Here is a 21,689-nt window from a genome sequence, read left to right on the forward strand (position 1 = left end):
TAAGTATAGAAACAAAAAGCCAAACCTATAAACTTATATAAAGCCCAACCACGTGAGTATAGGGCTCCGAGTCACCGAAGGCTATTAAGATATAAGAGATGCTAAAATACAAATTCATTAGGCTGCAGCCTGTTGTGAGGAAATATAGTTGTTTCAGATTTGTAGGCTGATTTGTTAAAAGCATCTGCATCAGTGGATGGAAGAACATGGCTTAAACAATTGAAGAGTCTGGAATGAATGGCTATAGGTAGAAGATTAACTGAGAAATTTGAAGCAGGGAACAAGTGAATCTAGTTTTTCTCCCTGTTTTAGGCTGTGCAATTCTGTTAGTGATTGAGACCAGAACTGTCAACATCCAAGAATAGATTGGGCAAATCGATAAATGGGATGAAAGGATATGGAGAGATAGACATCATTGGGGCCATTTACTCACAGAGTGAATAGCAATGTAACTTGGTTGCAAAATTAACTGTATGGAGAGTCTAGAGATTTCCTGTAATAATACTAAAGCACGACATTATCAGTGTGACCACTTTGCTGGTAGAATCCCAAGCGCCCGCACTGTTGGAGCAAGTCAGGCCTCTGCCTGTATGATCACATGTCAGTGCCTGTTATAACTTCATGTATAACTATTTTATATACGCATATCAAGGATCATTTGTTTATAAACTAAGTTGTTCTGAGGTTTGAGGTTCTTTGTTATTTCTGGCCCCTCTTCGTCAGTGATTGTCAGCTAAGACACTACAGATGATTCTATGCCATTTGCTTGAAGTTGCGTGACTGGGTCAAATGTCAAAAATTCATTTATACTGACTCTGTATTGGGCCCTTTCCAAAAATTCACGCGGATAAGCGGAGTTCACTCTTTACAAATGAAACACTTCCACAGTTTTGAAACCTTTTTTCACCTTCAGGTATTTTGTTTCTGTGCATCATCCCAGCCCAAAAGGTTGTTGGATAGCTGCTGGAATGGTAGTTCTGCAGACAGCTGCCTTGAGGTTGATGAGCAGGGTTGCTCTTGTTCCTCTGTCTGTAGGTTGTGTTTGATACTTCTGTGCTCTTGACCAGCCAAGTTTAAGATCTTTCAATTGAGAACTTAGATATAAACCTACACTCTACCAGTTTACAGTTGGACCTTTGCACTGCAATTCATGGTCAATCTTCATATTTGTTGCTTTGTTATAATTAGTTTTGTAATCTCCAGCCTGTGATTGTCTTAAGGCCTGAAAATCTGGGGCTCGTGTTGACATGGTTTCTGTCATTCAAGGGTATGGAAGAATACGGGAGGAAGATGAAGATAGTGATGATGATGGCTCAGATGATGAAATTGATGAGTCATTGGTAAGTCTGTTAATTTGAAAGTGACAATGCTTGTTGGTGTTGTCATCAGGGTTGAGAACCATTAAGATGAATCTGAAAGATAATGGGGCTATTGTCTCATCCCATTGCGTCGCTTTTGTAGCGCAGTGCCCAGGGACTCGAGCAGAGGCTGTTTCATGGGCTGCCTGTTGGGTGCCACAACCTCTGTCTCTGGCAGCTGTTTTCTGGTGCCATCAGCTCTGTGCCAGAAATCAGCACGGAGCTGCAAAAATTATGGTAAAGTTCATTACCATATATTTTAAATATCATTTAGTGGGCCCAGGACTGAAATCTCCGGACCCACAAGCGTCTGCCCCCTGTCAAGAGTGCTTCACTCCAGGTTTAGTCTTGCTTCCCACTTGTGGGGAGCTGGTGGCTTGACCCCACTGGAGTGAAGGGGGGGGGGGGGGGGGGGGGGGCGGCGCAATAAAGCCCCCCCGCCCCCCAGGTGGTCAGGTGCTGGGGAGTGCCCAGTGGGTACCTTGGCACTTCCCACTGGGAATCGGGCAGTATCAAGGGCGTGGGGCCTAATGGGAGCAAGTACGCCTTTGGGGTGGGGGGGGGGTGGGGGTGTTGGTGGCGGCGGTGGCCACTCTGCATTTGGGCTGAGTGACAGAGGGTGGGAGGCCAGTAATTTGGGCTGGGCATCGGTGGGGGGAGGGAGGTGGTAGGTGGTGGTCCTGTTCACTGCTGATCCTATTCACCTAATGTCCTTGCTGTGCATACTGTTTCCTGACCCATCCTCTCCCTGAACCTCGAGTTCTTCTGTTCCTTGGTCTTTCCTTTGCGGATTTGTACCTTTGCCTACCCTCTGCCTTGCAGTCTCTGCTACTCCCTGACCCTCCAGCTCTCAGCCTCTCCCACTCTCTGACCCTCAATTGCTGCAGACCCTTTCTCTTGCCAAACCTCACACTCCCTACCCACCTCACTCACCTTGTTTTCCGCTCCCAAACCCTCGCTGTGAGTGAGGGCTCTGGAGATGTGCAACATGAGACAGAAAGAGCAGCTTCCACTTACAGGAGGTAAAACATCAGACAGAGTGGTGTCAACTAGGACACACAGTTCTATATCAGACTGATGCAAATGACTTGGAAACTTAACTCCTGATGCTGAATGTAAATATGGCCATGTTAAGTCAGTGGCATGAAAGTGGAGCAACTTAAAATAGAGAAATTTAAAATGCTGAATCGCTATACTCGGGGAGCATTTCCCCTCTGTATCCTTGCTGATAGTTTAATAGTCTCCAGTATGGATCCATTGTTGATTTCAGTAGTTGTTTTGATCCAAGTAAAATTCAGCTGTTACCTTGGAAATAATCACCTTGGGGGCGATTTCTCCCAAAAAATTTTAAGTGTTCAATTCACGTGAAAACTGGAGTAAATCACGCTGAGGGGGTTTGGAAAGAATCTCCCCCACACAGTGCACTGCTGAATGCACTAGCATAAATCTTGTTAAAAATCAGGGCTGGGGCCTATCCCCATGAAAGATGCTGGCAGCATAGTGCTGAGCGGGCCACTGTGCATACACTCATCTGTCAGTGCCGAGATAGGCACATGCGCAGTGGCCCCTGGCTGCCGGCCTCCTGATTTTCCTGGCCAATTCGATGGATGACCAGCCCCACGATCCCCGCTAGGCCGGCTCTCTCTGATGCGCTCTCTCTCACTACCCCAAGCCTGGACAGTGCCAAGTGTCCCTGGGCATTGGCACGTTATCCTTTGGGGAGTGCCAAGATGCCCCTACTGCCTGACCCTCTAGGGGTAGGCCCCAGTTACCCCCCCTTCACAGCGGGGTTGGGCTGCCAGCTCCTTGCAGTTGGAGAGCTGTGGTAATCCCCACTGGAATGAAATAGTCCTAGCCGTCGGGGGGGAGAGGCTAGCTAGTGCGATTCAAATTGTATTAAAATTAAAAGCTTCATTATGTAGTTGTGTTTATTTCCAGCGAGGAAAACAGCATCAGAAATCCATTGCTGGCCGGGGGGGGGGGGCACTCAGGAGTACTGCTGGCAGCATGGATTGGTGCCCAGCATGGATTGCACCACTTAAATCTCCCAGCCTGCTAAAAAATCAGCGCAGCAGAATGAGAGAATCACATCCCCCCCCTCCTGACTCTCACCTTGAACTTGTCTCTTGAGACTGACCCTTCAAGTAAGAGGAGCAGCAGCTCCCTGTCCACCATATCCACTTTGATCAGGGTGCCTCCCCCTTAGTCTCCTTTGCTTCAGCAAAAACAGCCCAACCTCTCCATAACTTAAAAGTTCCAACCCTAGCAACGTCCTGGTGAATCTCTTCTGCACCCCTTCCAGTGCATCAAATTCTTCCTATAATGTGGCAACCAGAGCTGCGCACAGTACTCCAGGTCTATGTAACTCCAACATGACTTCCCTGCTTTTGTAACCTGTGCCTCAATTGATAAAGGCAAATGTCCCAAATTCTTTTTTCACCACACCATTAACATGCCCCTCCAACTTCAGAGATATATGGATAAACATGACAAGGCCCTTTTGTTCCTCAGAACTGTCTAATGTCATGCTATTCATTGTTAAATTACCAATTAATGACCAATCCATATTCTCATAATGAATGAATAGATGGGAACATCAGTGAGAGTAGTACTCTTCCTGCTGTGTTCCTGGTTAAGTTTGATTTTACTTTTTCAGCTGTTTTGCCTGAACAAAGAAAATTACAGCACAAAAACAGGCCCTTTGGCCCTCCAAGCCTGCACCGACCATGCTACCCGACTTAACTAAAACTCCCTGCACTTCCAGGTATACCGTATCCCTCTCTTCCTATTTCATTCACGTATTGTCAAGACGCCCCTTAAAAGTCGCCACCATATCTGCTTCCACTACCTCCCCCGGCAATGAGTTCCAGGCACCCACTACTGTGTAAAACAAAATCTGCCTCCTACCAAAAAAATCTGCCTGATGCCAGAATATTATGAGAAACCTCTTTAAACAATGTTAAAATACACTGCATTGTGCTTCTTTGTCACAAGATGGTGCAATTTTGATAAAGCAGGCTCAAAGAAGCTGTTAACCATGGAGGAATTTTATGCACTATGCTTCATCACTGCTTTGTACAACTAAGTGAATTCTGCAAGTTTATTTAACTCTGGCTCATTGAATCCTTTCAGGTTCATTTTCCTTTAAAGGGTTCACCCTGTTAACATTCCACCTGTTCTACAAATTGGTCTTTTCAAAGTGTCCTGTATGCTTGCACCTATTACTGTATCAAGTATGAATTGCTTTATAAATTGCAGGAGTAAAATAAAAACAGGAGTAGGCCATCCAACCCCACAAGCCAGGTAATGGCTGATCTGAGCCTGAACATGTTCCATTCGCCTTGGCCTTGTATCTCTTAACACCTTTGGCTAGCAAAAATTTGTAGCGCTCAGGTTTGAAATTTCTTGTTGAGAAATGGATTCTTTGGGGTGGGAGAAGGCTCCACACTTGTCCTGTGTGCAAAGTATTTCCAAGCTTTCCTCCTAAAGACGTTGATCTGATTTTATGATTATATCCTAGAGTTCTCCAGAAGTTTCTTTTCATTGACCCCAGCAATTCCTACTAAAATTCTAAACTTCAATCAAATCACCACTAAACCTTGCATGCCAGGGAATACAAACCACCTTTATAATGCAGCACTTTGGAGGCTTGGGAAGCCATCTGTTGATTCTGCAATGCACTCCTTCCAAGTCATTCTGTGGTGTAGTTTTCAGAACAGTGTGCTGTACTCCAGATGTGCTTAAACCCGGGCTTTATGCAGCTCTACCAAACATCACCCTTCTCATTCTAGCCCCTTACGCATAGCATTCCATTAGCCTTTGATTTATTTTTGTACCTGACTACATGTTGTAATGGTTTTCATACTTATACCCGTAAATTTATTTTCATCCCCCCCGCCCTCTGTTTCCAGATTTTCATTTTTTAAAAACTGCTGCAAATTATCCTTGGTCTAAAATTAATTATCTGATGATACCTGAATTGAAATCCATGTGCTACTGTTTTGCCCAGTAACTTAATCTATCACTGGCTCAGGTTTTAAGAACATAAGAAATAGGAGCAGGAGTAGGCCATCTAGCCCTTTGAGCCTGCCCTGCCATTCAATAAGATCATGGCTGATCTGAAGTGGCTCAGTTCCACTTTCCCGCTTTCTCTCTATAACCCTTAATTCCCTTGCCTACCAAAAACCTATCTACCTGTGTCTTAAATATATTTAGTGAGGTACCCTCTACCACTTCAATGGGCAGAGAATTCCAGAGATTCACCACCCTTTGAGTGAAGAAGTTCCTCCTCAACTCCGTTCTAAACTGCCCCCCCTTATCTTGAGGCTGTGCCCTCTAGTCCTGCTGTCCTTTCTGAGCAGGAAGAATCTCTCTATCTCTACCCTATCCATCCCCTTCATTATCTTATACGTCTCTATAAGATTCCCCTCAGCCTTCTTAACTCCGAGTGCAAACCCAGTCTATTCAGTCTCTCTTCATAGTCCAACCCGCTCATCTCCGGTATCAGCCTAGTGAACCTCCTCTGCACTCCTTCCAAGGCCAAAATATCCTTGCACAAGTGCGGTGACCAAAACTGCACACAATACTCCAGCTGCAGCCTCACCAGTGCCCTGTACAGTTGCAGCAAGACCTCCCTGCTTTTATATTCAATCCCCCTTGCTATAAAGGCCAGCGTCCCGTTTGCCTTCCTGATCACCTGCTGCACCTGCAGACTGGGTTTTGCGACTCATGCACAAGGACCCCCAGGTCCCTTTGCACCGTAGCATGCTGCAGCTTTTCACCCTTTAAAGAGTAATCCCACCTACTACTATTCCTGCCAAAGTGGATAACCTCACACTTGCTAACATTGTATTCCATCTGCCAGGTCCCTGCCCACTCGCTCAGCCTATCCAGATCCCTCTGCAGAGTTTCCACACCCTCCGCACAATTTGCTTTGTGTCATCAGCAAATTTCGACACCCTACACTCAGCCCCCTCCTCCAGATCATCTATGTAAATGGTAAATAGTTAAGGCCCCAGCACTGATCCCTGCGGCACTCTACTAGTCACCAACCGCCAATCAGAATAGCAATCTTGTACCCTCGCTCACACTTACGCCACCAAACTTTTGTCATTAACAAATTTGATACATTGTCTGTAAGGATAGGCTGACCAGAAATGCATTCCTTTGTTCATTTAGCTTTCAGAACCCACAAAATAGAATCCAAAGGGGACACTCTTGTATCCCTCTGGAGCTGGACTGCAAGTGCAAGTTAAGTACTTTGGAAATTAGCCCACTTGTAGGCAATTTGGCATCATTCTTCAATCAGCCACAACTACTAGCCATGTCTTGTTACAAACCGTTAACTTGGCCTTCATTATCTGTCCCTATCAGTTAGACCTCAAGTGGGTTTATATGCAGCTGGTAGCACTCTACCGAAAGACAGGGTATAGATTCTGACTATCGAAGTTTACTTCATCATTGAAAATCCTACCTGAAGCTCTTGGCTGAGCTGAAGACTGAACCATAATTTCAGCCCAGCTTAATCTTCTTTGGAAGTAAACTCTGTTTCTGATCCTTCATTTTTACTGTTCAATTCATGATATCAGTTGTGTTGCAATGAGGACTTCTTTCTAGACTAACATTCAAATAATTACTTAAGGATTGATTTACTACCATTTTGCCCTGTTTTATTCTCTTAGGCTGCCCAATTCTTGAATTCAGGGAGTGTAAGGCACAGACTACAGTTTTACATAGGTGATCACTTGCTGCCTTACAACATGACTGTATACCAAGCTGTCAGGCAGTTCAGTGTGCAAGCTGATGAAGAAAGAGAATCTACAGATGATGAAAGTAACCCATTAGGAAGGGCAGGAATATGGACAAAGACCCATACAATATGGTATGTATTAAATGCATCCTGCAGCTACTTTGTTCCAATAATTTTGCTGCCTCATTTCTGTTGTCCTTCAAGCACCAGCCCACAGCTTTAACACTGTGTAGCTGCTACGGAAAGTTACTGGAATTAAAGTTTTGTGACTCCTGTGAGCTTATTACCTGATGCGATTTCACTGATACAAAGTCAAAAACAGTAGTTTGTGGCATTTGAAATGCCACAAACTACGCATTTGTGTGTCTTGTACGGGCCAGTGTACTCCCTCTAATGTGGGATCTTTGTGATATTTATCCATACAAGAGCAAAATATTGGATATTGGAAATATTCATTAGTGGAGAGAGAGGATTAACATTTCAGGTTGATAAAATTTCATCAGAACTCTCAATGTGCTGACAAGAGGCAATCAGCTTAAAATGTTAATTTTCTTACCACTGGTATTGCCAGACCTACTGCAGCATTTTCTCAGCAGGTTGTTATTTGCCAAAGCTTTAACTGCCATAAAACCAGGTCAGAACTCAATGTAAAAACTAAATTGGGAGTGTTATTAAATGTGTGTGCAATAGGTACAAGCCTGTTCGAGAAGAGGAAGAAGGGAATAAGGATACAGTTGGTGGAAAACGAGGAAGAGCTCAGACTGCACCCACAAAAACCTCCCCAAGAAATGCAAGGAAACATGATGAGCTGTGGCATGGTGAGTGTTTTGGGAAAGAAGAACTGGAAGTGGTCTTTTGGCCTGCTTCACTATTCAGTATGGTAGTGGCACATCTCCAATATCACTGCACCTTCCTGTACTACCTTCACATCCCTTAATTTCCTTGGAGATCAGTAGATTTTTGGATACTGTTTTGAATATGTTCAGTTTCTGAACATCCTTGGCATTAGTTCTAGAGAATTCCACAGGTCCACAATGCTTTGAGTGAATTAATTTCTCTTTTGCTGACCCCTAAATGACTAGCCCCTTATTCTAGCCAGCGGAACGTCTACCCTAACGAGTCCTTTCAAGGATTTTTTATTTGAATTAAATCACTTTGTACTTCTGAAGTTCAGCAGATACCTCCCAGTTTACTTGATCTTTCCTGTTAGTCAGTCCCCTCATCCCAAGAAACTGCCAAATGAATCTTTGTCACATTCCTCCAAGGCTGGTATGTTCTCTCTTGATAAGAGAAAACTATGCATGCTACTCTAGGTGTGGTCTCACTTACAATTGCAGGAAGATGTCTTCTTAATTTTACTCCAATCCCTTTGCGGTGCAGGTCAACAAACCATTTGCTTTCCTGATTGCTTGCTGTATCTGCATGTTAATTTCCTGTGATTCATGTAGTACATTCAGATCCCTCTGCATACAAACATTGCCTAGTCTCTTGACATTTTGGTTTCTGCTTTTTTTCTGAAGTGGGTAACTTTGCACTTGCTGACATATTCCATCTGCCTCAAGATAAAGGGGGGGCGGCTTAGAACAGAGTTGAGGAGGAACTTCTTCACTCAAAGGGTGGTGAATCTCTGGAATTCTCTGCCCGTTGAAGTGGTGGACGCTGCCTCGCTAAATATTCTTAAGACGCGGGTTGATGGGTTTTTGATAAGCGAGGGGATTAAGGGTTATGGGGAGAGGGCGGGAATGTGGAACTGAGCCACGACAGATCAGCCATGATCTTATTGAATGGCAGGGCAGGCTCGAAGGGCTAGATGGCCTACTCCTGCTCCTATTTCCTATGTTCTTATGTTAATAATTCATGGATTGGAAGGTACTGAAAAAAAACAACAGAATTTAAACGGTGGGGAAGGAAGAAGGAAGGAAGGAAGGAAGAAAATATGATGGTTAAACTATTAACACAAGCCAAAATGCTAGAATCTATTAGGCATGTGGTAACAGCACACTTGGAGAAACTCATGACTAGGCAGTGCCAACATGGATTTATTAAAGGGAAATCACGTTTGACAAACGTGGAAAGGATGTGGACCAATTAAGCGGACAGGAACATAAGAAATAGGAGCAGGAGTAGGCCATCTAGCCCTTCGAGCCTGCCCCGCCATTCAATAAGATCATGGCTGATCTGTCGTAGCTCAGTTCCACCTTCCCGCCCTCTCCCCATAACCCTTAATCCCCTCTCTTATCAAAAACCCATCAACCTGCGTCTTAAAAATATTTAGCGAGGCAGCCTCCACCACTTCAACGGGCAGAGAATTCCAGAGATTCACCACCCTTTGAGTGAAGAAGTTCCTCCTCAACTCTGTTCTAAACTGCCCCCCCTTTATCTTGAGGCTGTGCCCCCTAGTCCTACTATCCTTTCTAAGCGGGAAGAGCCTCTCCACCTCTATCCTATCCATCCCATTCATCATCTTATACGTCTCAATGAGATCTCCCCTCATTCTTCTAAACTCTAACGAGTACAAGCCTAATTTATTCAGCCTCTCCTCATAGCTCAACCCCCTCAACTCTGGCATCAGCCTAGTAAACCTCCTCTGCACTCCCTCCAAGGCCAAAATATCCTTGCGTAAGTACGGCGCCCAAAACTGCGCACACTACTCCAGCTGTGGCCTCACCAATGCCCTATACAGCCGCAGCAAGACCTCCCTACTTTTATATTCAATCCCCCTCGCTATGAAGGCCAGCATCCCATTAGCCTTCCTGACCACCTGCTGCACCTGCAAGCTGGGTTTTTGCGACTCATGCACAAGGACCCCGAGGTCCCTCTGCATCGTCGCCTGCTGCAGTTTTTTGCCACATAAGTAATAATCCTTCCTACCATTATTCCTACCAAAGTGGACCACCTCGCACTTGCCAACATTAAATTCCATTTGCCAGTTCCTGGTCCATTCGCCCAGCCTATCTAGATCCTTCTGCAGACTCTCCACACCCTCCGCACAATTTGCCGTTCCACCAATCTTGGTGTCATCAGCAAATTTCGACACCCTACACTCGGTTCCCTCCTCCAGATCATCTATATTAATGGTAAATAGCTGAGGCCCCAGCACCGACCCCTGGGGCACTCCACTAGTCACCATCCGTCAATCCGAATAGCACCCATTAACCCCCACTCTCTGCCTCCTATTTGACAACCAATCCTCTATCCACGCTAACACCCATGTCCATGTCCCCCAACTCCATGTCCCCTGACCTTCTGCAATAACCTCTTGAGTTACCTTGTCAAACGCCTTCTGAAAATCAAGAAAGACCACATCCACCGGCTCTCCTCTATCCACCACCCTAGACGCATCCTCATAGAACTCCAATAAATTTGTCAGACACGACTTCCCCTTAACGAAACCGTGCTGCGTCTGCTCTGTCAAGCAATTCCCCTCAAGATGCCTTGCTATTTCCTCCTTGATGACGGATTCTAACATTTTACCTACAACAGACGTTAAACTAACCGGCCTATAATTAGTTACATTAACGATGTGAAAGTGTTACTGTAGAGGCTTACAGGCCAATAATTGGTCTAAAGTTGCAGGTAGAAGGTTTTGAAATAGAAATTTACCTTCTTCCTTTCAGTGGAACTTTTGAACTTGTTTCATGGAAACTAGTGCAGAACAAAGGGGACATGTTGCCCTCTGCTCTTTTTACACCACTGCTGAAGCCAAGCTTCACTGCTTGAGTCTCGTCCGCCTGAGTTAGGCAGGACGAGTGAGATGGTTGCTTTAGAACAATTATTTATTAGTGTCACAAGCTTACATTAACACTGCAATGAAGGTACTGTGAAAATCCCCTGGTCGACACATTTCGGCACCTCTTTGTGCTCACTGAGGGAGAATTTAGCATGGCCAATGCACTTAACCTACACGTCTTTGGACTGTGGGAGGAAACCCACACAAACATGGGGAGAGCATGCAGACTCCACACAGATGTGACCCAAGCCGGGAATCAAACATGGGTCCCTAGCATTGAGAGGCAACAGTGCTAACCACTATGCCATCATGTTGCCCACTGAAGTGTGGGTATGTCAGCATGGAGTGACAATCTGCTGCTGATCACCACTTCAAGCAAGTTATCACCCGAAGCAAAACAAGAACAAGCTTTTCAGCTAATGTTTTTATATTGATAAAGAATGTATTTATGCTGTCGTGCAAATTAAGCATCTAATTCTGACAATGCAAATTTTTAATAGCTCTTTGATTAAAATGAGTAGGAATCTTTAAATACCGTTTTGTTACTAATTTAAGATGACATCCTCTGTTTATTTGCTTGGAATTAAAAGCTGCAAAGGAGTTTTATTTTAGAAAGTAAATCTGAAGAATTGGTATTTTGAATCACTAAATGTCAAGAAAGTAAGTAATGATCTAGCAGGGCAGTGGTTTACACAGTTCAGTGCACTATTTTTGTGACCCTCAGTGCCAAAAATAAAGCTCTACCAAGGATCATATTACTGTTCCTATTCTTCAGCTTATGGGCAGAATCCTCTGCTATATCTTAGGCTATGGTGTACAGTCATGACATGAAAATGCCGGCGTTGGACTGGGGTAAGCACAGTAAGAAGTCTGTAAGCACCAGGTTAAAGTCCAATGGGTTTATTTGGTAGCATAAGCTTTCAGTGCATTTCCCCTTCATCAGGTGAGTGGGAGTTGTATTCACAAACGGCATATATAGACACAAACTCAATTTACAAGATAATGGTTGGAATGTGAGTCCTTCCAACCAGAAGGACTCACATTCCAACCATTATATAGTAAATTGAGTTTGTGTCTCTATAGCTCTGAAAGCTTGTGGCTTGTGCTACCAAATAAACCTGTTGGACTTTAACTTGGTGTTGTGAGACTTTTTACTGTACAGTCATGACCCAGCAGTTTAGTGTCCTGATACTTTAAAGAACAAAGTGCTTTTAATAGCTATCCATCTTCCACCTTGTATACCTCAATTCTTCCAGTCATTTACAAAATACTTGATACCTGTACCACTTCTTTGTACTTCAAAGTTAGATTTCCCCTTAATTGTTATTTTACTCTCTGGTTGTTCCTTTTAGTATGTTTGGAAATGCCCTGTTTATTTTGTTCTTTGCTACCTTTTTTCATTCAAGCTTTATTCTGCATTGCCATAGGATTAAAAAAATTATTTTCTCAGGTACATAAACCTGAGAAACATTGCATGTTTTTCTAGCTTTGTTTTGGAGAAAATGAACCACTAAAGCAAGGTGTTAATTTTCATTGTGAAGTTTTGGCAGCAGTTGAATTTAAATAGTGTCCTTCTAGATAGTTGAACTGTTAACCTCTTCTTACATCCTAGATGGTGTCTGCCCTCCAGTGGGAAATCCTTTGGAAACATATCTTCTTTCAAACCCTCCAGATGGTATAACATTTGAAGACCCATCCCTAGATGTGATCCTGCTTTTGCGAGTGCTTCATGCCATCAGTAGATACTGGTATTACCTATATAATGTGAGTACTGCAGGATAACACTTACAAACATTGACAGTTGGAGGTGGTTGCAGCAGAAATTTCATCCTATTGTCTCCAAATCACCTAGCAGGTTACATTTCCGATTACATTCACTTTATTTTCAACCTGGATGATGTCTTGCACAATGGCTTAAGACCTTCACCTTGCTTTTTCACCTGGTTAAGTTGTCAAGTGAACAATTGGGGTCTACAGTTGTTTAAGTCTTCCACATCATGCCAGTGATTTTTTTCATTTTGCCTAAGTAAGGGAAGGTGGTAGGTTAACAGTTTCTTCACTCAGACTTTTCCCATAATCACAGAATCCTACAGTGCAGAAGGAGGCCATCCAGCCCATCGAGTCTGCACCAACCACAATCCCATCCAGGCCCTATCCTCACACCCCCTTCCATTTACTCTAGCTAGTCCCCCTGACACTAAGGGGCAATTTAGTATGCCTAATCCATCTAACTGGCACGTCTTTGGACTGTGGATGGAAACTGGAGCACTAGAGGAAACCCACACAGACACTAGGAGAACATGCAAACTCCACACAGGAGAACATGCAAACTCCACACAGACAGTGACCTGAAGCAGGAATTGAACCCTGGTGCTGTGAGACGACAGTGCTAACCACTGTGCCACTCACCTTCTTGGTTCAATTATTATGAAATAATTCTGTTATGCTGCTCATTTTCAATGTCATATTGAAGTGAGATAAGTTATTTTGTTTCCTTTGCATGACAAGGTTAAGAAAGTTGAGACTTTCCGGCTAATTTTTGCCCAAAACATTAGTCAATCTTCCCATTTCAAGCGTTGATTAAACTACTGTGTATTTTCAACATTTTGGTCAATTTGTCAAAACTTTAAGGGGCCTTTATATTGGAAATGTTTGAGAGGATGCAATTATTTCTGACCCACCCTGCTCTTAACATTTCATGTGTGAATTAGGTAATCATTATTTCGAACTTTAAGTTGATTTCCTATTCAGTTGTACATCTATCTCTATCCCATTCCTCATTTGCAGAATGCAGTCTGTAAAGAGATTATTCCAACAAATGAATTGATCAACAGCAAGCTGACTGCAAAGGCTAACCGCCAACTTCAAGATCCCCTGGTTATTATGACAGGAAATATACCAATTTGGTTGACGGAGTTGGGAAGGACCTGGTATGAAACAAACAATAAAAGTTACTTTTTCTTCTCATCTGTCACTAGATTAACGATACAATTGAATGAATTGATGGCTGCATTTAATACACAAAATTTCAAATTCTGGTTTTCAATTGAAATTTGACATGGTAACCTTCACCCATGAATTTTGTTGGTGTAAGTGGAGCACACTGCATAAAACTGCAGGAGGAAAGCATTGTGAAAAAGAGAAAATTGTAGCACAATTTATATTGGGATCTGGCCTTGGGGTGGAGAACAGAATTTGACCATATTTCATATAGCCTTGTTAATTCCTCCCTCTCCTTGATTCATTCTGTGGCTCCCAAGTTAAGGGCTGGTTAAAACTGGATGATTTCAAAAGTAGTAAGTTATTAAACTTGCCAAGCAGCATTATGTAATTACGCAATATGTTCCAATTCTAGCTTAAATATAGTTTGCTGTTCAATTCTGTAGTGAAATCAAATGAACTTGCAGTTGCTCAGCCAGCAAGCCAGTGAGTAAGGTAAAGAAACACTACCTAGCCATGGTTAGCCCTTTAATGTTGTCTTAAAGAAGAGCCAGGTATGATCTATGGTTAACTACACTGAGCTCAGGTGACCTTGTTCACTGAACTGGCTGAAGAGTTGTCATGTCCAGTAATTTTTAGAACCACTTGCTTTGTACGGAAGGTTTTGAAGATTTACAAAACCTGAAGAATCCCATGAAGTTGATCTTAAAAAAAAATTTTAGCTACGTTTTAAGGGATTTGTCATAACTACTTCCCTGTAAGCAAAAATCAAAACTATTGTACAGTGGATTTCATGACAATATTAACCAGCAGATGCCATATTTAGAAGATACACAGATAGATATCCTTGCTTTCATATGACATGATGTGGGAATGCTGGCGTTGGACTGGCGTAAACACAGTAAAAAGTCTGACAACACCAGGTTTTAGTCCAACCGATTTATTTGATAATACTCACAAGCTTTCGAGGGGACTGCCTCTTCGTCAGGTGAATGGAGAGTTCTGGCCTCAGACAGAGCATATAAAGCACAGACAGTTTAGAGATTACTGATTAGAATGCGAATCTTTACACCTAACCTGCTGTTCAAGACCTGAAGTGGCTGACAATGTGAGTGGAAGGAGCACTGATCACAGGTTACAGAGATGTGTATTGTCTCCAGACAGTACAGCAAGTGAGGTTTTGCAAACCCAGGCAAGTCACGGCGGTTACAGATAGTGTGACATGAACCCAAGGTCCCTGTTGAGACCGTCCTCATGTGTGCGGAACTTGGCTATCAGTCTCTGTTCAGCGATTCTGCGCTGTCGTGTGTCGTGAAGGCCGCCTTGGAGAATGCTTACCCGAAGGTCAGAGGCTGAACGCCCGTGACCACTGAAGTGTTCGCCAACAGGAAGGGAACAGTCTTGCCTGGTGGTTGTCGAGCGATGTTCATCGGATTCATTCAACGGATGAATGAACATCGCTCGACAATCACCAGGCAAGACTGTTCCCTTCCTGTTGGCGAATACTTCAGTGGTCACGGGCATTCAGCCTCTGACCTTCGGGTAAGCATTCTCCAAGGAGGCCTTCACGACACACGACAGCGCAGAATCGCTGAACAGAGACTGATAGCCAAGTTCCGCACACATGAGGACGGTCTCAACAGGGACCTTGGGTTCATGTCGCACTATCTGTAACCCCTGTGACTTGTCTGGGTTTGCAAAACCTCACTCACTGTACTGTCTGGAGACAATACACATCTCTGTAACCTGTGATCAGTGCTCCTTCCACTCACATTGTCAGCCACTTCAGGTCTTGAACAGCAGGTTAGGTGTAAAGATTTGCATTCTAATCAGTAATCTCTAAACTGTCTGTGCTTTATATGCTCTGCCTGAGGCCAGAACTCTCCATTCACCTGACGAAGAGGCAGTCCCCTCGAAAGCTTGTGAGTATTATCAAATAAATCGGTTGGACTAAAACCTGGTGTTGTCAGACTTTTTACTTCATATGACATCAGAGACTTCAGGTAACGAATGTAGTCCATGAATAATTGCAGCTCTTGATGTGTTTAAAAACCTACTAGTGTTTGGCCAATATATACCCTGACTGCAGTTCGGTTTTCAGTGCTTTGGTATCTCCTATTTCTGGAAAGCAGGGGAAACAAAAGCTAGTGAAATAAGACTTGTGTTCAAGGTAACCTATCTAAAGTTTGACTTAACAAGAATGTTGAAGAGTTAAGCTACTTGTGATTTTCTTTTCCCTTTGGAAATTCAAAAGCAGTTACCAATCTTGTTTTTTTTTAAGCCCGTTTTTTTTCCCGTTTGACACACGGCAAATGCTGTTCTACGTGACTGCGTTTGATCGAGATCGAGCCATGCAGAGGTTACTGGATACTAACCCAGAAATCAACCAGTCTGATTCGCAAGATAGCAGAGTTGCTCCCCGTTTGGATAGGAAAAAGGTAAACGCATATATTTGCAGCTTAACATGGCAGTTTTTCATTATTGCTTGAACTGTGAATGCTACTTGTAATATGTATATAATTCTACAAGCAGTTATGCTATTTGCTTTTCAAATTGGACATTTCTGCTGTAGAGAACTGAAGGACTCGTACTTTATTTCAATCCTGTGTTAGTTAAGGGACTGCCTTTGGAGAGAGAGTTTCACTATTGATTTTTACCAGTGTTGTAAAAGAATTGGCAGGAAATGTGTTTTGAAAGAAAACCGTCTGGTGAAACCAAAAAATGGGAGCTTCTAGCAGTGTGGTGTAATTTTATTCATTGTGTCATACAGGCGGGGAGAATAACAGACGCCAGCCAGCTGCCTTTGACATGAGAAATTATTCAAGGATGGCCCATATAGCTGCTGTTGTTCATATCTGGGTGCTGATCAGATAATGTGCATGCTGCAGAAGATAAAACCAATTCTGAAAGAATTGTAATGGATATTTTTCAGGCTGATGTGTGACATGTTAATTCATTGGAAATTGTACTTTTTCCTTTTAATCTTTAACTTCTGAACATGAATAGTCCTCATAGGTGTCTACTGCAAGGAAGTTTCTTTTGGGAATTTGGTATTTTGATGAGATTAGAGCACAGACTGCCAAGAACTTATACTATGTTTTCATTCTAATTCAGTGGTTAGCAACAGTTCACTCTTGTCAACATTTGGAAAAAATACTGTTTGATTTTGTAAACCCCATTGTATTTTCATTGGTGCCTTTATCATCAAATAATGTGGTCACATTTATGGTCCTGTTTGCTCCATAGAAGAGTAATCATCATTCTGCCATTGCACAATACTTCAGAAGGGGTATGAACCAGTATCTTGTATGTCAACTGGATGAGCTCCTCAAGGTCATTGTTACTTAGTATAATGCAAACTACCTTGTTTTATGCAGGGGGAGTTGGTGGGGATCTTTGGCCCTGGTTGCTATTGGATGTATTCTGGACATGTGTGTTTGTTGGACATTGCAGCTGCAGTCAGCTCCATTCTAAGCTAATGTGTCCCAGTGTCAAACAGCCAAAATGTTCAGCTACTTGATTGAGATAGTGAAGAATATCCTTGAGTGTACTCGAAAGCACAATCCATACCTTTGTAAAATTGCTGAGGGAGTTTTAAACGAGCACTATTTTCAATTAAGTTTAATGCAGGTAATTCTATTCCAGCTATTAATTTTGTTTCCCATTTTTTAAATAGCGCACTGTGAACAGGGAAGAATTGTTGAAGCAAGCAGAGTCTGTGATGCAGGATTTAGGAAGCTCAAGAGCAATGCTGGAGATTCAGTATGAAAACGAAGTAAGCCTAATCTTTATTCATGTTTAGTTGGAATTTGTAATTTTCTTAAATTGTGTCCAATATTTTAATCCTTTCAACAACACTGATCTCATGTCAACCTTTCTAAAACTAACCAGCTTTTTTATTTCTTTAGGTTGGGACAGGCCTGGGTCCAACATTGGAATTCTATGCACTTGTATCTCAGGAACTGCAGAGAGCTGACCTGGGTCTATGGCGGGGAGATGAAGTCACGCTGTCCCATCCTAAAGGTATAGTTTGTCAAATAAAAAACTGATGACTTTTTTAATTTAAAAAGGAAGTAGTTATACTCATTTTAAAGCCTGGAATTAATATTGCATTATACAGTTGAAGCAAATAATCTTGTGATAAAAATAGAAAATGCTAGATCTCCTGAATGTATCAAACATTTTTGGTTTTTATTTCCGATACAGGTGAATTTTGTTTGGATAAACATGAGAGTTTTGAAATATATTAATTTTTCCTAGCAAATGCACTTGCATTCTGAAAACTCTTAAATGTGAGAACCTAACAAGCATTGAGTTTTTCTCTTGTAAGTGAGTGACCCATGAAGCATTGATGACTTGTTTTGGTAATTGGTGATTCTAATTGCCTTCCTCAATTTGATCATCAATGCAGTAAACTATCTATCTGAATTGGTGCAGCGCAGAGTACACAGTTGAGTGAACTGCTTTGCATGATGTATTCCAAACTTTGTGCACCTAACCTTTACTTAATGATTTGAGTTACCATGCTAAATTGCCCCTTAATGTTCAAAGATGTGTAGGTTAGTGGGTAAATGCACAGTTATAGGAGGTGAGCCTCGATAAGATGTTCTGTCTAAGAGTCAATGCAGATTTGATGGTCCAAATGACCACCTCCTTCACTGAGGGATTCTATGTCTGTTTTAGAATTTTTCATCATATTTCACAAAATAGAACCTTATTATAAACTAAAACAATCATCCAATTCAGATTTGAAGCAAGGATTAAATTACTTGTCAACTAATTTGCTTAATTGTCATCGTTAGGTAGCCAAGAAGGGACCAGATACATCCATAATCCACGTGGCCTCTTCCCTGTTCCTTTTGGAAGAAATACAAAACCAGCACATGTGGCTAAAGTGAAAATGAAGTTGCGATTTCTTGGCAAGTTCTTGGCCAAAGCAATCATGGATTTTCGATTGGTAAGTTTTATTGGTAACTGCTGTATGAATTTGCTATCAAACTTTTTCTGGCCGCACTTAATTTTAAACATGCATATTCTGCCCTGTATTGAGATCTAGATACAATGATTCCATGCTGCTTAATGCTGTAATGTGCATCACATTACAGTGACGTTTTATTTTACTGAATTGTGGTGCAAACTGTTAAAGAATGAGGGAAAAATCATTTACATATCAACATTGATTTTGTGAATGGTCTCTTTATTGTGTCGAAGTAACACTTTGCTTTCTCTCTCTCTTTCTTTTCTCCTCTCTCCCCTTCGTTTTGAACAGTTGGATTTGCCTCTTAGCCTTTCATTTTACAAATGGATGCTGCGGCAAGAAATTTCCCTCTGCTCCCATGATCTTTTCAACATTGATCCAGTTGTAGCAAAATCAATTTGTCATCTTGAGGACATCATAAAACAAAAGAAGAAGCTGGAACAGGACCGATCACAGGTAAGGATGGAAGTTACAGGTTTGTCCATTTTATCATCTGGTGTCCTGCATCTTCCACCATCAAATTTCAGCCACTATTTTGAACAAGTGGTATTTGTGGCAAATCTGAGCAAAAGAATACTGTGATTGAAAGGAAACGGGCAGTTTCACTGTTTGATTCCTATTGTGTAGGTAGATATTTAAACTAAACATTATGGAATAAATGGAAGTATCTAGAACAAAATAACTTCGGGTTAGGGAAGGAGGTAGCTAATGGGAGGGGGTAAAAGACTAGTTTGCAGGTGTATTTTAAATTCCTGTAATTGCAAACATGAAACATGATCCATTATTACAATAACCAGCTTTAGTTTTTTTCACCTTTTATAGTATGATAGCACAGTGGTTAGCACCCAGGGACCTGGGTTCAGTTCTGGTCTTGGGTAACTCTGAAGTTTGCATGTTCTCCCCATGTCTGTGTGGGTTTCCTCCCACAGTCCAAAAATCTGCACGTTAGGTTGATTGACCATGCTAAATTGTCCCTTAGTGTTCCAAGATGTGTAGATTTAGGAGGGATTAGTGGGGTAAATACATGGGGTTACGGGGATAGATACTCTGGATAGGATGTCCGAGAGTCAGTGCAGGCTCCTTGGGCCAAATGGCCTCCTGCACTGGAGAGATTCATCTTGTAACTTATTTGCATCATGGCTTTCCCATCATCAGTTTTGGGGTCATTTAACTTTTAGGTGAGTGGCTTTTTGCACTCTTCAGTGACAGGACCATTAGCAATAGGAATTTAAGTTTCCCATGTAGTAATTACTTGATTGGACGTTTTCATGGGTACGCATCCCTTTTTTAAAAAAACCTTAACATAGCACTGCCATTTCACAGATGATCTACTCGATATATTCAGCTCCTTTTTATAAACCATTCTTTCCGTTTTCCCACCCCATTGTATCTGTTCAAAGTGTCAGATATTTCCACATTTAAGAAGTTCATGGATCAAGTCGAATAAGAATTTCGCACATATTGTGGTCACCTACTGGTCCGTTTGCTCAGTACTACTTCAATACAATAAGTTGGTCATTACTGTAAAGTTGAAATATTTTCCATACATTTTAGGGCTCCTTATGAGGAATTTTTAGTTATCAAAGATTTCCCTTTTACTTATGGTTTATTTGCAAAGTTCCTTGCAAATTTTCTCCTGCTTGGAATTTTGTGAAGCACAATGTTACGTGGCGTGTTCCAATTTGATAAACGCCAATCAACCCCCATCTTGGAGAAGTCGGTCCAGTTTTGGATTTCCAGATTTATGACTGTCCTCAACTCCGCTTCACTTGGAGACTGAAATGTATATTGGATTACTTATTCTTTAGCAGGGTCCCATTTTCTGAATATTGATAAGTGCACACCCACTGAGGCCACAAACCCACCTTCTGTTCAGTTCTTTGATTTGGGGCGCTGGAGTGACTTAAAACATGTCCACTTCTTTCATTCACTTCAAAGGGCTGACATGGTGCCGCACCAATGCATTCTGAGGGTAGCCATCTAATTTGACATTATCAGTCTCTTAAAAATAACTTTGACCCAGTGCCTTTCCTTTGACCATTCCATGTACATGCCGTGGGAAGTTAAACTACCAAATTACCATGGGCAGGTATTTTGGATACCTGACAAAGGGTTAGATTTAATGTTGTCAATGTGGATCTTTTGATAGAGCAAAGAATGTCTTCAACAGGCTCTGGAAAGCCTCAATATGAATGGCTGCTCTGTGGAAGATCTTGGACTGGACTTCACTTTACCTGGATACGCCAGTGTTGAACTGAAAAAAGGAGGCAAGGACACAGTTGTCACCATACACAATTTGGAAGAGTATCTCAGGGTATGTAAAACAATTCAAATTTACATAAGGTAAACCACAGAAGAATTTGGCTCCAATGCCATTGTATAAGAATCCAGTGGTGAATCGTTTCCTGTTGAACTCTAAATCATCCCAACAGTTTTGAAATGGGAAATCTGAAGTATAGAATATTGCAGGGTTTCCCAAATTTTTCGAGCCATGGAGCCCCTACTGACTTCCCAAGAGCATCCGGGATCCCCATGCATTCTCATAATGTCAATGCACTTTTGCCACAAAATAGGTGCAAACGCGGAAGTAAAACATAAATAGTCTTCTATTAAGCTGGTGATAATTAAAAAGTTCTCTACTTAAAAATATATAAAATCTTTATTTTTAATGGGAGGAGTGATGCTAGAAATTTGACCCTTGTGTCTCTATCTCACGCTTATAATACGTCTCTCAGTTACATACTCGTGTGTCTCTCATTCTCGCGTGCTCGCATGTCTCATTCACGCGCACCCCTCTTACACTCACCATCACACATGTAGACAGACTATTATCCTCACATTGTTATCCCAGTTGATGTTATAACGTAATGTCCCTTGAAAGAAACAAAAAGATGGCTCTGGTCAAACAAATTCCATTCTGTACCCTAAATGATT

The 21,689-nt window shown here is 42.2% G+C and overlaps 1 protein-coding gene across 8 annotated transcripts in view; it reads left to right on the forward strand.

The window, feature by feature from the left end:
* Nucleotides 1–21,689, forward strand: part of trip12 (thyroid hormone receptor interactor 12) — a 170,946-nt gene that overhangs the window by 129,106 nt on the left and 20,151 nt on the right. For 7 of the 8 annotated variants that reach the window (XM_080185919.1, XM_080185916.1, XM_080185918.1 and 4 more), the window contains 11 exons: nucleotides 1,267–1,340; nucleotides 7,040–7,239; nucleotides 7,798–7,925; nucleotides 12,450–12,601; nucleotides 13,625–13,767; nucleotides 16,059–16,215; nucleotides 17,454–17,552; nucleotides 17,686–17,800; nucleotides 18,580–18,734; nucleotides 19,047–19,211; nucleotides 20,905–21,069. In XM_080185919.1, the coding sequence (XP_080042045.1) occupies nucleotides 1,267–1,340; nucleotides 7,040–7,239; nucleotides 7,798–7,925; nucleotides 12,450–12,601; nucleotides 13,625–13,767; nucleotides 16,059–16,215; nucleotides 17,454–17,552; nucleotides 17,686–17,800; nucleotides 18,580–18,734; nucleotides 19,047–19,211; nucleotides 20,905–21,069 (1,553 nt within the window). The remainder of the gene's footprint in view (nucleotides 1–1,266; nucleotides 1,341–7,039; nucleotides 7,240–7,797; nucleotides 7,926–12,449; nucleotides 12,602–13,624; nucleotides 13,768–16,058; nucleotides 16,216–17,453; nucleotides 17,553–17,685; nucleotides 17,801–18,579; nucleotides 18,735–19,046; nucleotides 19,212–20,904; nucleotides 21,070–21,689) is intronic. The other variant, XM_080185920.1, reaches the window with a different exon arrangement.

Source organism: Carcharhinus amblyrhynchos, chromosome 3 (genome assembly GCF_965287045.1).
Source record: "Carcharhinus amblyrhynchos chromosome 3, sCarAmb.v2.hapA, whole genome shotgun sequence".
In the NCBI taxonomy this organism is placed as follows: domain Eukaryota; kingdom Metazoa; phylum Chordata; class Chondrichthyes; order Carcharhiniformes; family Carcharhinidae; genus Carcharhinus; species Carcharhinus amblyrhynchos.